The following is a 17,997-nucleotide window of genomic DNA, read 5'->3' as shown; positions in this document are numbered from 1 at the left end:
TGCCATGTCTTGCCGTTTCCACATTTACATTTAAAGCTTTGCACCTGCTCTACATTACCTGAAGCTCAAGCCGAAACCAGAATGGCTCAGGGGCAGCAGATGAGAAGGTACGTGGGAACATTTTGAAAGGAGGGTGTGGGGCGAAAGGAACGACTCACAGAACTGAAGGTTTCCAGCAGCACAACCAAAGCCTCACTCTGTGTGATGAGGAGGAAATGACTTGAACAATCCCGTGTGCAGTATACACATTACACTGAGCAATGCATTCTGTGTGATTAGGAGGAAATGACTTGAACAGTCTCGTGTGCAGTATACACATTACACTGAGCAATGCATTCTGTGTGATTAGGAGGAAATGACTTGAACAATCCCGTGTGCAGTATACACATTACACTGAGCAATGCATTCTGTGTGATTAGGAGGAAATGACTTGAACAGTCTCGTGTGCAGTATACACATTACACTGAGCAATGCATTCTGTGTGATTAGCAGGAAATGACTTGAACAATCCCGTGTGCAGTATACACATTACACTGAGCAATGCATTCTGTGTGATTAGGAGGAAATGACTTGAACAGTCTTGTGTGCAGTATACACATTACACTGAGCAATGCATTCTGTGTGATTAGGAGGAAATGACTTGAACAATCCCGTGTGCAGTATACACATTACACTGAGCAATGCATTCTGTGTGATTAGGAGGAAATGACTTGAACAGTCTCGTGTGCAGTATACACATTACACTGAGCAATGCATTCTGTGTGATTAGGAGGAAATGACTTGAACAGTCTCGTGTGCAGTATACACATTACACTGTGCATAATAAAATGCATTCTGCAGGCGCCTGTGGTTGCAAGCAGAATAATATGATTTTCTATGCACTGTTAATTCCTAATATGCAAAATCCATATTGCATGATTGAATTATTTACTTTACAGCATTACACATTCTGTTAAGGGGGGAAACTTCTGAACACTTACTGCTGGTCAATTGGTTAATTTATTGAATTACAAAGTAGGTCTACATTGTTCAATTATTATCTGCCATATCTGCAGCTGAATTCACCTGGCACACCCCTGTCTGGTGCCCACTGGACATGCTTATTGATTAATTGGGACAGAACAGAAGCTGCTGCAGAAGATTAAATTGCCTGGAAGAAGAGGCATTGACATGTGCTCTGTGATGTGTTACTTCACTCTATAGAGCTTGGATACAGCATGCTAGGTGTTTTTTTTAACAGTATGATTATAGTTGTTTAAATAAAAGCAAACGACAATGTGCAAGTGTACAATATCATCATTTTACAGATTCTCTGCATAGATGGAGGTTCTGCGCAGAAAAAAAAACAAAACAAAACAAACACTACTGCATAAACTATGAACAAGTTATGAGCCTTGATGGGCAAAGATCTCCTGTTCTTCCCAAACATTTCCTAGGCTCTTCTGCATAAAACTGGGTTTACTAGCCAATAATTAATTCATGCAACTCTGCAACAACAGTAAGGTAGACGTGGGCCCTTGTTTTCTGGTAGTAACGTTGTTAGTTTTATTTTTGGTTTTTTATTGTGTTCCAAAATCTCATGCATAAGCTTGTGTGCACTTTTACAATGCTTTTTAAAAAAAAAAAAAAAACTGCAAAAAGTAAATATTCAAGTTGTATCGTCTGAATGTGTAGACAAATAAATTCAGTAGCTTAGCACGTTTTATATTGCCCTGTTCTCCTGCAGGTTTGTCTTCGTGTGCATTCCATGAAGAACGCTTTAGATTCTGAGGATTTTCCACGAAAGGTGTCAAAAGGTTTTAGAGATGATAATAATTAATCTCCTGGAAATTACCCGCCAGCATCCTTCAATATCATCCTGCCATGCAAGAGCAAAATTGATCAAGTAGTTAACTTCTTAAATCTTAACAAAAATCACGACTGCAGTATACTGAAACAAATGCGATTCATTTCACTGCACGTGTCACTAACCCTCACAAACTCGGAACGGCTTTTGACAGGCAAGCCAACAACCTCCCATTACACAGGACAGGTATTTAAGCTTGGAGTTGGAGCTGTTTTGAAGAATGTTTCAACATGCAGATCCCATCATCATGGTCCCATCTTCATGGTCGTAATTGCCTTGTAACATGGGCTGGTCCTTTTCCGTTCTTAAGTGTGCATTTGGTAGCCAAATTACCTTGAGTGATATGGTGTAACTGCTTCATCTGAGGTGCATTCACACACACAACATACACACACACACAGACGCACACACTCACTCACACACACACACACACACTTCACACAGAGGTACGTTTTCCTAAACTGGGAGATCATTACAAAGTAAGTGTAATAAACTGCTGTCGTGACCTCTGCCCTTCCAGATCCCTCATGTATAATCAATGGATGCCGTCTCAGGGAAGAGGTCAAACAGCAGAAAGCTCACAAAAGGGGTTCATCATTTTGACGTTACCTCTGACACGGCAGCACTGAACTGATGCACATTAACAACGCTTGATTAGTCAAATCTCCCGCGGCACTGTAACTACGAATCCAGAAAAAACAGCAAAATAAAACACAAAAGGAATTGTTTTCTGAAGGGTTTAGTCTTAGTGGAAGGTCGGAGCTCAGTGATCATTATTAAGCAGCACACACCTTCCACAAATTTCACTGTCACTGTGAACACGCCGTCATTAACCCCTTTGGTCTCGCGGATCATACAGTTTCAATGTTTCCTGGGGGCGCTTTCCACAACCACTCCTTGGTGGTTTTCCATTGGAACCCTGATTTTGTTCAGGTCATGCAACTAACGTTCGACTCAATGGGTTCCATATGAAACCAAACAGAATCTGACTAGAGCCATTGGTGTTCCATATTTAAATCTCGGAATCATGCTTAAAAACGGAACTTCGGCTCCATAAGGGTGCAGTTAATTTTAACTCCTTATGTTATTAGAAAAAGCCTTTCCCGGTTTCAGCGTTCATAAAGAAACCATTATTACACAGGCCATAAGAGTCTTTTAAGGAAGTTTAACAGTAATAATATTTTACAAACAGTACAGTACCAGTCTGCAGAATTTTTTGTTATCACCCTGCAGCGAGACTCTTATTGTCAAATTCTGAAGATCTGTTGACTCAGAAACGGGGCAGAATACACTGAAACTCTGCACCGGGTGCTGAATTTTATTTTATTATTTTTTTAACCCAGAAAAATGCTTTGAGTTTTTTTTCTTTGCCCTCATTTTTTTTTTTTTTTTTTTAATGCTTCCAACATGTCAACATCTATCACACAGATGGTGCAAAAAAAGAATCACGCTTTATAGAGTCGAGGAAAGGGGGGGTCATTTAGTCTTTAAGAGTTTATTTATTGGTACCAACAAAACTTTGGTAATTTAGCAAATTCTCGCATTAAAAATGCATTCTTAACAATGTCTCAGTGAGCTTGTAACAAATAAATAGCACAATTACGCTGATTTACAGCCTAGTCTTTAAAAAAAACAAAACACTAGTTTTAATTTCATAATCAATTGACATACAAGTTAAAAGATAATATGTTTACTACTTTACATTGGGATTTTATTATTATTATTATTATTATTATTATTATTCATATTAAATAAAGCTTTTTTTAAAATCTTTTGAAGCACCTTTGGGCATGTGTTGTAGCTAAATAAACAGAAAGCCTCCAATATTAACACGCACAGCAACGTTGGAAACGTTTCCACTTAAATACATTGAACCGTACACCAATGACCTCCAAAATTAGTTCTCTTACCTTTTTTTTTTTATTTTTTTTTTTTTAAATACCACACATTTTAAGGGCTAAAAACTAACAAGGTGATCTAAAAATGTTTATGCCGAACATAATAAAGAAAACATGAAGTCCAATCACCACGTTTACATTGCAACATTTCACAAGTTAATAGGTTTTGTTTGTTTTATGATTTTGTTTTTGTTAATAAAGATGGTGTCATGCAAAAAGGCGGGGGAATCCAATCCCTGCCCTGACCTTCGAATACGTTATTTGGTCAACTGATGTTTAAAAATCAGTGGCTTGTATTTTTGTGTCGCTCAAGGAGAGGAAGAAATCCTAGTTTTCAGAGAGTCATATACAAATGTCATACAGAGATGAGATTCTATAAAAACGTGTTTTTGTTTGTTTGAAAGCTGCTGTAGTTTAAAACACCCGTGCTTCTTGGCTCCTGTCCTGTTCAGAGGAAGCTGATGCGGCGTCACGTTTAAAGTCTTCTTGGAAAATTCCTCTTTGCCAAGGACCCAGTGGAAGAGGTTAGGGTTAGTTTTCTTTAATGAGGCAAAGCTTGAAAAATATCTGGCTGTACATTTTTTTTCTTTTTCATCACTGAAGAGTCACAGCGGGTTTGGCCCTCCTGTTTCTCATGAAGCGAAGTACGAGTTCTGCATGGAGTACAGCCGGTCGATCGGGTTCCCCACTCTCGCCTGCATGGAGTTTGCCTCGGAGGAAGCGAGGAAGCAGTCACTCAGACTGGTTAGGGACGTGTCACTGTCGATGTCATGGAAAATCGAATCGTTCCCTGCAAGAATAACAAAAACACCACCGTTACTGCAGAAGCACGGTGTGGTAATTTTCCAATGCACCCTTTGAGAGAATTTTGGCACACATAAACTCTATAGTGTCTAAAACTGGGAAATAAAACAGTTATCCAGTTGCGGTCGCAGAGAGCTTGGGGTTTGTCTCAGACTACGGCACTTAATCCAGGAGGGTTAATGTTAGTAGTGATTCTTTGGAAAGCACAGTTAATTGCCTGTGTTTGCCTCTTAAAAAAAACTCAATTTCGGGAAACTAAAGCTTTAGTGGGTACTTTGTTTTTAAATGGCAGCATTACATCAAGGCAGGGACAGTTTGATAGATCATTCATTTTTAATGAGCTGACATTGGTACTGGTGCCTCTTTGGAGACTCTGATACAATTGTCTTAATAATTGGAAAAATAATCATAAACTAAAAGGAGTTTGAAAGTGTCAGTAACAAAGAGCTAGTGGAATTGACAAATACAGAGCCGCTGTTTGGGTGGCAGTCGTTTTGTTTTGAAAAGCACCTTCGGTACTACCTGGGGCTACCCATTTATAACAGGATTAGACTTTCACAAACTGCCTGTCCTTATTTCACAGACAGAGCCTTTGCTGCTAAATTATTTAGTGCTTGACATCCACTGCAGGGTAACCAATGCATATTTTCTAACTAGTTTCATTGCTATTGGTGGATTATAAGGTATCTTTGCAATGATATACATACACACATACATAGACTCAAGACCAAAACAGGATTGAAAAAAAAATGCAAGCTAGCATGGAAATACTGTAAACCGTTCCTAGCAATAAAAAAACCAGTGGCAGTATTGAGTAACAGCAAGTAATCTCTCATTGCGAGGGATCATGGAAGAAACTATCAAATAAAAACTACAGAAAGACATGCTGTACTGATCTGAAAAAGCACAGTGGTTTCACATGCATATGTGTGTGTGGGAGGGGTGGTATTCTGTTAAAGCAACAAGGAACATTGAATATGGGGGGTAGTAGCCCTTACACATGAGAAGTGAGTGAACACATAATCTCGAAAAGATGCTCACCATATGGGTTCATGTGGTCCCCCGGCATCTGCGGAGGAGTCAGCCCTTGCTGAAACGGGTCGGTGCTGTACCCGTTCTGGTCCATTACTACAAGCTGCTGCTGAGTGGGTGCCAGAGGCGTGTAGGAGCTCATCATCCCCTCCATCCTATTGGACATTACTTCTGTAAGACAACGGGAAAGGCTGACAAGATGAAGAGAAGCCCAGTCTTTTATTTGGGGGGGGGGGGGGGGGGGGGGGGGGGGGGGGGGGGGGGGGGGGGGGGGGGGGGGGGGGGGGGGGCTATTAGCAACTGAACAAATAAACCACGATGTGGTTTGACGTCATACCAGTACAGAGCAGCTACAGTGCACACGCTGTTAAAGATGGTAGTAATTACATTTATACTATGTATCTGGGTAGCATTCCCATGAGATCAGTTTTTTTTATATACCATAGAACTGTAGCATTCGCTACCATTCATGATAGAAAAACGATAGTGTTTTTAATACAAAGGCACTTGGTAGTACTGAATGTTCACAATGAATGAGATGAGGAGGAGTACTACCTCTGCCACCAATTTAACAGGCAATGAAGCTAACATGTAATGTTTGATTCTCCACTGTTTAACTGCCTCAGTTCCTGCATTTCTGTAGACTGCTCAGCACTGGTAAGAATGGTTTTCAATTGCATAAAATGTTTTAAAGTTCCAACAGCAATAAAAGGTTTATTAAGAGGGAAGGCAGCAGCAAAGGAGCCAGTGCCTTTGAGCTAAAGAGCCCCAGTGAGGAATAAGCTTGCGATGATAATGCTGTGCGATGCACAGTTACGAGGGCTCAGGAGGGTCGTCTTATGATATAAAATACCATCTCGCAGTTACATGGAGCTGTTCTGAAGCACAGAAGCAAGTGCATCACAAAGCAAGGAAGCAGCTCTCATTAACATTAAACAGCTGCGAGTTTGGATTTGTAGGACAGCGACAGCTACGACGACCAGCGTGTATCACCAGCTCTCCAGAAGGGGAATCCTGGGTCCTGGTTTTCATTTTTAGGAATAAAATGTCTCTGGTGTAAAAATGTAACATGAGCCCATGTACATGCTCCCTCCCTCTAAGTGGGGTTCTGCTGCTTCAGTGGTTCTGTTGCCTACCTTGACCCAGTCTCTGGGAGTTTTGCTGCTCTTGCTGTTGCTGCTGCCTCCTTGCCAACTTCTTCATCTAATTAAAATAAACACACACACAAGCACGTTACTATATATATATATGTGTGTGTGTGTGTGTGTGTGTGTGTGTGTGTGTGTGTGTACTGCAACAGGCACTCATCGCTGTGTAATATGGTGGTTATGATAATGCTCATTTCTTTTTTTGTTTCCCACTCACCCAGAAATGAACTACAAAAGGCATCAATTGGACAGCGATTTATAATTTAGGGTGTTCTGAAGATGTTATCAAGACAGGAGGTGAATTCGGTCACAGGCTTCTAAAGAAATGTGTATTTATTGCTCTTATAATTCAAGGGTCTTCCCCCAGAATTAACTAGATAACACTTCATTTCGTTCTCTCTGTGATTTTTTGGCGTACATGAACTACCCCTTACCTTTGCTCTCTGATTCTGAAACCAAACTTGAACCACACGAACGCTGAGGCCAGTTTCAGCTGCCAGAGTTTCCCTAACCTGGGAGAGACGATCGAAAACAATGTATTTTTGTTTAACACAGAAAAACAAAAGGATATTAAAAAGACACAGTTAACAGCAAAACCACGCTAATCTGTGACATTACGTGTGTATTTTTTCTAGCTGGCTAATAAGACGGCAAAATAACAAATAGATGGGAAACATTTTCTATTAAAATACAGGAAAAGGAAAAGAAAAAAAAAACACAAGGCCAGCTTTCTGGATTGCAAGTCTCCAAAGCTGTGACCTTACAGCTGGAAAATGAATGCAATAAATCCATTTACTATATAACAGCTCAGTTATATAGAGGACCAGTACAGCGACACTGCTGTAGTGGTGCCAGGGGACACTTCCCTTTACTTTACAGAACCTGCGTTTGATTTAAAGCACAAGACAAAAACAAAAAATAGACATTTCTTATTTAAAAAAAAAAACAACAGCACACACTTGTGTTTTCAGAACATTAGTAGCCCCACAGATAAAAAAAAGTCAGTGCCTCTCTCCCTGTACTACTGTAAACTTTCACACGATCCTTTATTTAAAAAAAAAAAAGAGCAACTCGTTCCGGCTCTCAAATGTTACAGTGGATGAAAAAACAATATGACATTGGCTCAAGATTTTATTCCGAATGTATTCTTTCGTCCACAAGGGGCAGTGTTGCAGGGGGGCAGGTTATTTGTTCCACTCTGGTGTGCCAGTTGTGCTTACAGAGAAGACATGTTTGAGAGCTCTTTGGAGGGGGTTTAATAAAAGCTTCTCTTACCTTTCTGCAGGGTTTAGAAGACACTTCGAACGAGGCTTTGAAAGCCCTCCTCTGCTGCGTTGTCAGTATCGTCCTGGGTCGTTTTGGTCTCCTTGGGTCTTTGCCATCGTCGCTACCCTTTCCGTGACCTCCTGATCCCTTGCCTGGCTTTATATCCAGATCTTCATCTTCGCTTTTAACTGCAGATATATTGTTATTCAAAGTAACTGTGAGAACTTTGACCTGAGCATGAAATATGAGCTGTTTTAGAGAAAAAAAACTTTCATCTGAAACTCTGTGAATAAGTGAGAAGATACAAGGTAAAATAAAACATACACACGCACGCACACACGCACGCACACTCACACGCACGCACACACACGCTCACATGCTCACACGCACACGCACACGCGTGACGGAGCATTTAAAAAAGAAGCTAAAGCATCTGGTTTTCATAGTCCCATATAAATTTTTCACTAAAGAGATGGGCTAGATTGTTACCATGGAGCTCTTCGGGGAAAACAATCTTCACAAACAGTATTTCCGGAAAGGATTAGTGAAATTTGAAGATAGTGTTTTGTAAAAATGTGGTTGTCGTTCTTTAAAACCTTGCAACATTATCGCTGATAGTGATTTCTACGAAGGGCTAAAAACAATGCTTTGAAAAACCTTGTCAACTGCTGTGCTGTTTCAGGTTTTAAATACAGGTGTGTTAGCTACCCTACAAATTACAGGAACGCGTGTTTTCTGACAACTTTTATTGCGAAAACTATCACAGCTTACTGCGTCACAAAGTACCTTGTTGCCTGTGGGTTCACAGGGACATTGCCTGTGGGAGCTGACAAGCTAGACTACGTTTTCATACCAGGGGTTTGTTATTAAGAAGATTTAGCTGTGTGCTCATCTTTCAGTTTAATAAGCAGCTTTTTGTAATGATCAAAGCTCAGATTCGTCACTTTAATAACCACTCTGCTATTACCGCCTCAATATGCCATTTCAACTAAACCGTTTGCTAGGCTTAATGACTGCTATTGCTCTGTGGAGAGTTGCCTTTATTGTCCAATGGACAGAAATTTGATCAGACAACAGTTTGGTTAATAAAAAGAAATGTCTTTTGTAAATTTGCATAGTTAAAACAATAAAGAAGAATACTCGTTCTAATAAGGACTTCATATAAGTATCATTACACACATATAATGTATATATAATGTGTGTGTGTGTGTGTTTGTGTGTGCGTGTGCGTGTGCGTGTGTTGAGAGGGTTCCGAAAGGTAACACTGTAAATATGTTGTTTTATCTTTCACAATTTTGACACATGCAGGGTTGTAAAAAGTTGAAGCATGAATATATTCAAATATCTGAATCTGTGCAGATTGCTTTTGAGATCTTGTGCATATTTCCAAAAGCAAATTATAATATTGGCAGCTTCATATTTTAATCATCTGTTTTTCATATTTTTTTTTTGTATCCTCAAATACACTGATAGAATTTATAACTTCATTTTAAGAATCCCAAGTCAACTTTTGCTTGTGTACAGCAAACTGTTATTAAGACAGCAAAAAAAACAAAAACTTTACAGAAAGCTTAGAGGTAAAATAAATAAATACTCCAGAAAGTTAAAACAGGCATACACAGATGGATCTGACAAATTTCCTGACATTTGTCTCTAGCTAAATAAGAACCAGATGTATTTTAACATAACTCTTTGGCAAAATTCCTTATTATGTTAAAAAAAAAAAAAAAGAAGAAGCCCATAACAGATAAAACAATATATTCACACTGTGTATCACTCTACATTATTTAAAATATCTTTCACTTGCTCATGTTTACTGTGGCTTTACATCACTGTCAATTGTTTTTCACCACTGACTCATTATTTGAAATCTCTTGATTTTTCTATTGAGATTTCTCAGTCAGGGCAGCTTTGTGATCGTCACCCTCACCTGAATCGGAGTCGTCCGGGCTCACGGAGCTCAGCAAGTCCTTCTCTTTCTCGTAGTCGCTTTTACAGAGCAGCTGCCCCTCTTTCAGGACGAACTCGTCCCCTTTCCGGAGCTGCCGCTCACAAACGCAGCAGCAGAAGCAGCCTAGGTGATAGACGCACTCCAGCGCTCTCATCACGAACTCGGTCGGAGCGATCTTCTCCAAGCAACCGCTGCACTTGGTGGAAAACAGCCTGCAAAAACCACAAGGACGAAGGAACGTGTTAACAGCAGAGCTCAGCGATCCTGGGCAAGAATCATTACGATGGGCCTCAGCTGCTGCGTGTGAATCAACCCTGACAACATGATTTTTGTTTTCAGTGCCTCGTCGTGTAGAAATGATGAATTACTACTGTGGCACTAAACGGTAGAGCACAGAAGTGAAATCCTGCTACCTGATTATATTCAGAATAACCAATGGAAAACCATTTCAAATAATACAAATTCTAATAGCGAACAAGGTGTGATGAGTTTGTTAGTTTTATGGATTGGTTCCCACTAAGTCAAGGAAAACTGCAAACTCCCAGGAGAAAGCCTAATAATGCCTGTGGTTTAGATTTAAAAAAAAAAAAAGAAAGAAAACTGAACTAAATTGTGCTAATGTTTCTGGTGATCGAGCACCGGCTTCCAGCTCAATCTAGTTAAGCACATTAGCCCTGTCAATCAGAACGCTGCTGTGAAGGCGATGGGTTTGAAGATTTTTCAGCTCAATTGATCTGGTGGGAAGGTATTCAGCGTTTCCCTTTGCCGGTAGTTCATCTGTAAAACTGAGACAGATAACCTGGGGACGGTTCAGTAAAGTTCAATTGTCAGGGCTTACTGGTACGGAGACAATGGCCTGGCCAGGAACATTGCTTCTTAAAACAGAGTGAAGTGATCTGAGCTGGGCAATTTGCATTCTAACACGATACCACAACGGAGTGGCAAAAGGGTTAAAACCCAACACCAAAATGTCATTTTACAAAATAAAACCCAACAGTGGCTTTGCAAGAGCTGGCTGTGTGCATACGGGCTGCAGTAATTAGAATCAAAGATCACTATGATATAGCTAGCTGCGGCAACCAAAGCCATCATTAATTGGAAACTTAAACATTATTGATCCATAAATAACTGCAAGATGTTTGCAGTTCACTGACAACAGATGCAGCCCATGAAGTGCATGTTTTTTTTTTTATTTAAAAAAAAAAAAAAAGGATCATTCTGTCCCAGCAATGCACTTACTCAGCAGGAAACTTGCACAGAGACGAATGAGTTTGCTTTGATAGTCCTCTTAACCGGGATCATTGCTCATTAGACAGCCTATATTTGAAAGTGTTGTACAGTGTAGGATAACATAAGTTAAAGACTCCCCCCCACACCCCCCCCACAACCGGCATGGACTCAAGTCAAAGCAGGGCAATAAACCTAACTCCGAACTGGCTGAACTGAGGCTTGACTTCATTGATCTCCGAACCAGAGGTAAACATTTGAAAATTGCAAGATTCCCAGCCCTAGCTTCAGTATGGATTCAGCTCATTCACGAGATGGATTCAACGCTGACAGCTGTGCACTGACACTCAAGTGAATATTAAAGCCGGTCAACACGCACGCATGTATTATCATGTAAAATGTTTAAAAGTTCAGATTTGGGAAAAGAACTGATCCTAGTACAATAATCGATTTAATTTAATCATTGCTGGGTTACAGTTTCTAAGCATTCTGAAATCTAATGGATATTTTACGATAGATCTTTGAGTGTTGTAATGCATAATGCATCTGCCACTTCCATCTCCAGCACAGCCTGCTTTTCAGTACACCCCATCAAGGCAACTCAGACTTTCCAGAAGTTTCAGCAGCCAGGCAGAATTAGGAGGCGGTTTTATATGCTAGGATATCCCCCTTAATCTGTAATCCTTACAAACACAACCGCTATTATATGATCCACTGCGTCTTCCTGTCGACGGTAGAACCATATGGTGTTTAATACGCGCCACTGATTTATCATCTATTGCCTCGTTATCTTGCTTTGGCTACGACCCTCGTCTTTCAAATCAGCACGCCTGTATTTACACTTAATAAGCCCTGACAGCCCATGCTTCAGAGCACTATTGCTTCACCTAGCTGCCTCATTTCCTTTGCGATGTGTGCAAATATATTTTAATACTTTTATTATGACTCACTAATCAGGAGCTCAGAGGTCTAGATGCGCTGGGCATAATTTGCTGTTCACATTACTTGTGGTTCAGGGGGTTTGTTAAACTGATCTGCAGTTGTAAAAAGGCACTCTTTCCATGTATGTGCTTTGTTTACGGGGATCCCTGCTCAATCTGATGCAACCAGGCAATAAACCCGAATTTATGAGCCCCGTATTTGCACTGGGCTGCAAGACAGCTGCCTCCCGCCTGTCTATATGTTGTCCGCATCTCTCTTTTTTCATTGTCCGAAGAGAAAAACAGCCCAACTAAACGTTTTCTGAAGAAGCGGCGACAATGAATCATAGCGGCGCCAGCAGGGATTCTTATGCACGCTGATATTTTGCCGCTGTTCAGTAGAGGGTAATAATTTAAAAGTTTGTCATGATGACAAATGCATGTTTAATGGGTTTCAAACATCGCAAAAATTCAACGAGTCAGTCGAATCAGACGCTTGTCCTTTGAAGAGTTAATTAGCGCGGGAGGCTTTTCTGTGGCGTATTTAATCACGTGTTAAATCACTAACCTCGCAAAAATCATATCCCCTATAAATACAGCATGTCTTATTATTTCGACCTTGCAAGCATGTCTTTGCAGCACCACTCAGGAATTGGAGATGGCAATGCTTTCTCAAGACAGTTGCGTTGAGCAGCACCTGAACGCATGCTCGGCTGTTTCTGCTTTGAAGCTCTCGGCCTGCTTCTAATTTCAAATCATATTTGAAGTGGATTAACAGTTACCGGGTATCATCAACACAACCTTTCACATCATGAGTGCTACACCTTTGGAGTCAGAGCATGCTTAGCAAACTGGTTTCCCGAGGACCAATGCAAGCATCTGCTAATTAGGCTGCAGCTTTTGTTTTTGTTTATTAGAGCTACAGGCTCCATTTCCCATTGGACGAGCCTCGTAATGTGACAATGGGGCGGGAGGATCGAAATCAAAGCGAGGGCGGAGAAAAACAGAGTACGTGGTTGTGTCACATACTGCACTGTAAACGTGTCCGTCACAAACAAACCTCAGAGATAACGGACAGCAGGTTTTCACTGCTACGATGGATTAGAAATGCTGCAGACAGTAGTACATTTGTGCTTCTCAAACAGGAACCCCGTTATGATTTATAAAACTGTGGAAACATGGGATGAAAAGCCCACGGAGACAAGTATGACGCAGAATAAGTGAGTTAACAGTTTTAGTTGACGTAGCTTTTGGAAGTTTATATTCTGCAGAAGTACTACTGCACTAGAGTGCACACTTATTAAGATTGCATTACATTGCAATAACTGCACATACTGCTGGTAGTAATGCCTTTAATAATATTAATGATCAAGCTTAATAAAGTGTTGTATTAACAATCCTGAGGCTCAGTCTTAATTGGGCTGAGCAATCAAGGAGTATAAATCTGTCGATAAGGAAGTCGGGAAGTTACCCACCCGAGGCAGGCAGAAACATTTCTGTTTCAACAGACAGCTGGGCGAAAGGCTGCCACTGATCGTACAGTTAAAAATACACAGAGATCTTGTGATTCCAGCATGCAGTTTTATTAAGCATTCACAGTGGTAGTGGGTTGCATGCTAGAAATAATCAGACAGCTGAGTAATGAAACTGTTCAGTCCAGCCAACTAGTAGAAGTGTTTATTTAACGATAGGCCTTCAAAGAAAAATTGGTTTCTCTTTATAATTCTGCTAACTTAAATCTTCCGATTCAGATAAAAACACCCCCCCCCCCTTTTTTTCTTTCAAAAAACTCTTTTCTTGTCGACTAAGCTTGTAAGCCATTATTTTTCTATTTCCTCTTTCTGTCTCTTTGCATTATTTTGTGGCCCCTGTAATTCCTATTTGTTCCTTCAGGAATCTTCCTGTCCCCCATTGTCCCCGGGTTTAATCCGGAGTTTCGCTCTTCTCCGGCTCCTATGCCCCATTCTCAGTGGGGTCCAGGCAGAATACCCAGGCGTGACGCTCCTGCTATTGGAAAGCAACAGCAATCTCTCTGAGTCCCAAGAAAAGCTTTCCCTGGCAGCAGAAGTAAATCCTTCTTCAAGGAACAAGGGGAATTAGCAGGGAGCACTGGACTGCAGACTTAACCCTGTGCTTTCTTTTTCAAAGCCCCAGTCACTCAGACCCCTACCGCTTGCCACAATCAAACAGAGAAGAAGAAAAAAACAGCAGCCCTGAATGACACAAGAGCTGGATTGTGGAAGGACCTAATCCCACTTTAATACCTTTCCAAGTTCAGCTCTGAAAGAAAGCTCTTTGAAACAGCAACACGACGGGTAGGGAAATATGCGCTGGGCTGGGCTGATTGTTTTAGAAAGTTAGATATCCTGGCATTACCTGATTATGGGACTCTGGAAACCACAAAATGCAATAATAATAATAATAATAATAATAATAATACGGCAATGGGAGAAGCAAACAGAATTTCCTAAATGTTTTTTTTTTTTGTTTGTTTTTTCTTTATTAAGGGAGTCTGGTTGCATTTTGTGGTACATACAGACCTCTCTTTGATGAAACAGACTTAATAAAGCGCTGTTTGGGAGCCTGGAGAACTTTTATAATGTTGAAACGCGCATTCAAGACACCTACGCAGGGAACACAGCTTCTTGAAATCGATTTCACAGTTTACAAAAGTGAAAAGATAAAACGTAAATCCTGCATTCTAATAAAACCTGCACTGGTACAGTAAGCCGACAATAAAATACTCATGTAACTTCTGTGGCTGACCTGCAGACTACTTAACCACTGCAAAGGAATCTGCAAAGCTTGAGAAGTTTGTACAGATTTGCAGCCATTCGTTTAAAAGGCTTATCAGTTAAATTGGTGTAGAACTGAGTGCTGTGGATTGTGATGCAGCTAACTGGTTGATAAGGATGCCCCGAGTTTGTCATGTTCTTGAATCTGCATCTGTGTTTGTGCTCTGGATCTGAGGGGGGGGGGGGGGGGGACTATCCTCTAAACACCTGTATCTACAGATTTGCTGATAAGCCACTCATCGTAAAACCACAAGCACAGCCTTTCACCAAAACATCAATATTGGTTTAGGGCTCTCCCACCAGTTTCATGCAAACCACGTCTTCAAGAGCTCAAATGTACGTAGCTCTAATCCAGCCAGATAACTGCAAGAGATCTTCAACTGAGATTGACATTTGGATTTACTTCTTTTTTTTAATTATTTCTTTTACACAATACATGTTTCTCAGATTACAGAACTGTTTCAATTCTTAAAAAGTAACCTTGCCAAAGTGTTACAGCATTGTAAAATAAATAATCCTCCTCCTCATCCTCATCATCATCATCATCAAACGTCACTTTCATCAGTTTTGCAATCCTGCAAAACAGAGCAAATCCATAGGACAATTTTGCTCTAGAAAAGGTTTTGTTATACCATGAAAGAAAAGGCTTGCATGCACTTTGCTAACCTAAAAAAAAGATGAAAAAGATGAACTGTGTAATTTATGGTTAGAAATGAACTATTAAGAGTGTGCATTCCTTTTCTTTTTCAGAAAAGTTAACATTACTTAGACCTCAGTAGATAACGTATTTTTTTTAACAATATAAAGCCTGCTTTGTGTTTGACCCCTCTGATTTACGTTGCTGTAAATGTAAAGGTTTTTTCTGACTACGCAGATTTTAAGTAAGCCTCAGAGGGCAGGAAATGCAGATTTTTGATAGATCACGGCAATAAAAGTGTTTAGTTGCACATAAGCTCTTCGTTTAGACAATATAAAGCGTTTACGGGGTGCAGTGCCAGGAGAGTCATAAATTCTGCAGAGCTGGGACTGACACGGGCAGTGTTCTTTGACTTTGTCTTTTACCTGCTGGGTCAGTTTGAAAATATGCACTCTCCCCTTTGAACAGATTATGACCAAGTTAAAGTGTGACAACATCTTAAGCTTTCACCACATGTCGCCAATGATTTCCAACTAAAGACGTTACTCTCATCGCTTCTGCTGCAGTGATAGGGATCTTCCGCTCAACGACTTCCAGGAAGATAAAAGCAGTTTAGCTGAAAGTAAAGGCGAATCTCTCCGGCTGGATAATCTGGCTGGCTGGGTGTCTTTTTAACCTGGCCGAGGGCTCCCCCCACCCTCTCTCTCTCTGACACACACACTAATATCATTATCATTGAGGAGACGCTATTTAAGCTGCAGTAGAAGGCAGCTGTGAAGGACTACCCAGTCCACAACAGCTGTAAACAATTGCTTTGATGAAGTCAGGGAGCTTCTGTGAGCCTGAAGGCACGAACCCACTGTGCGTCAATCATAAATGGAAGAACGTTAAGGTGTATGCCGGGTCAAAATAAGGCCACTGGTCACTAAATAAGGCTTGAGGACTCCTGGCTAGCTCAGCATGGCTCGTGGGGCCAAATATTTACAGGCTGCCTTGCCTTCTGACCTTTCGCTCCAACAGGCCCCTCTGTGGCTAGGCAGAAGCACAGGCCTGTCTGTCTCCTGGTAACAAACCACGAAGCTGCTAGATTTGCTCTGCTTTGCTTTGCTTGCGTGCTTGTGTGCTTGCGGTCTGCAGGATCTCTGCACAGTCTGGGAGCCATGTGAGGTGGAGGGGAGGCCTGCTTTTCTTTTCTTTTTTTTTTTGACAGATTTGGTCAAAACTAGTGCTGTAGTTTATCACGAAGCTCGTGGTCCTGCCGACTCCTGCAAACATTTCAGAGACAGATGCGTCTGATTCTTTTAATTATTTTTTAACCCTTTGCACTTCTAGGATTTATTTTATTTTATTTTATTTATAACGTTGGTTCTTTAAAACAACAACAAAAAAAACCCCACGAGACGGCTTCTCAGTTTTCTCTGATAATTCACTCCAGTATGGAACTGGAACATATGTGCATATTAATGCAGTTATTCATTGAACTGCCCTGGCATTCACACAATGAAAGTTTATTTTTTTTCATAGTAATTAATTTAAGCAAAGTACAGTTCAAATGTATTAGATTTGTAATTGATCTTCTTTATATACTACCCTCTGGGGATGAGAATTTAAATTTTCAGTCAGTAATCAAGGATATTGAAACAATAGGTACTCATGTGAAAATGTTAGACCACTTTGTACTTTAATTAGACAACTTCCACAAAGTCTCATGCATTTTACCATTTGTGGCTATGCAACTCTTTTCTCTTACTATTTTAAATGAATTGCATGTGTGGCCTATTTAACTCATCACTTAAAGTAGACAATCACTAATTTGCCTATTTTGACAGTTCTCCAAGATTCTCAGTTCCAGTGGTTTGACTTCATATGCACAAAGTCCTAATCCTTAATCTCATTTACTTCCAATCAAACATCTTTTCAACAAAACCCTTTGCTAGTACGATGCTGCTTATCACTGTAAGAATATAAAACGTTAACAGAAATGCAAGAACCTCTTAGCATTCCTAAGCTATGGCTCAAACTGCTCCCGGGAGAAGACAAACTGCCCCGACACCACGCAAACACAGGCACAAACAATCCACTCCCCACTGATGTGCTGCACAGGCAAATACAGCCGCTTCTCCCAGCAGAAAGCAGCTTTTTCATTAACTGGAGAGGAGCTCCTTTTCGGACTCAGGTTTAATGCTCTTTATTTATAGACTTGCACAGATTTTGCTCCAGTGCTAACTTTGCTCCAGTGCTAATGAATCAGAACTTGAAATAACAACTTTGATGGCTGCAGGAGCCCTTCGTTAATGAAGAGTCTCAATTGTTTTATGTTTGACGCATTGGCTGCTTTCTATTACAATAAAAGAGGAGCTATGTAAATTTGGCTCTGTGACTCAAAGTCACGCAATTGTAAGTCAGACAGTCATGCTTACTCATCCACCCCCCCACACACACACACACTTTTAACCTGTATTGAATCAAACTC

The 17,997-nt window shown here is 40.6% G+C and overlaps 1 protein-coding gene across 3 annotated transcripts in view; it reads right to left on the bottom strand.

Annotated features, from left to right (window-relative positions):
* Window positions 1–3,313: 3,313 nt before the first annotated feature.
* Window positions 3,314–17,997, bottom strand: part of lmx1bb (LIM homeobox transcription factor 1, beta b) — a 62,208-nt gene continuing 47,524 nt past the window's right edge. For 2 of the 3 annotated variants that reach the window (XM_041238622.1, XM_041238624.1), the window contains 6 exons: window positions 9,925–10,157; window positions 8,004–8,182; window positions 7,163–7,240; window positions 6,717–6,783; window positions 5,590–5,751; window positions 3,314–4,534 (listed from right to left, as the gene is read on the bottom strand). In XM_041238622.1, coding sequence (XP_041094556.1) covers window positions 4,377–4,534; window positions 5,590–5,751; window positions 6,717–6,783; window positions 7,163–7,240; window positions 8,004–8,182; window positions 9,925–10,157 — 877 coding nt within the window. In that variant the 3' untranslated portion in view covers window positions 3,314–4,376. The remainder of the gene's footprint in view (window positions 4,535–5,589; window positions 5,752–6,716; window positions 6,784–7,162; window positions 7,241–8,003; window positions 8,183–9,924; window positions 10,158–17,997) is intronic. The other variant, XM_041238623.1, reaches the window with a different exon arrangement.

This window comes from Polyodon spathula, chromosome 49 (assembly GCF_017654505.1).
Source record: "Polyodon spathula isolate WHYD16114869_AA chromosome 49, ASM1765450v1, whole genome shotgun sequence".
Taxonomy (NCBI): Eukaryota; Metazoa; Chordata; class Actinopteri; order Acipenseriformes; family Polyodontidae; genus Polyodon; species Polyodon spathula.
Note: the sequence above shows the minus strand (reverse complement) of the source record. Positions and strands in the feature narration are given on the sequence as shown.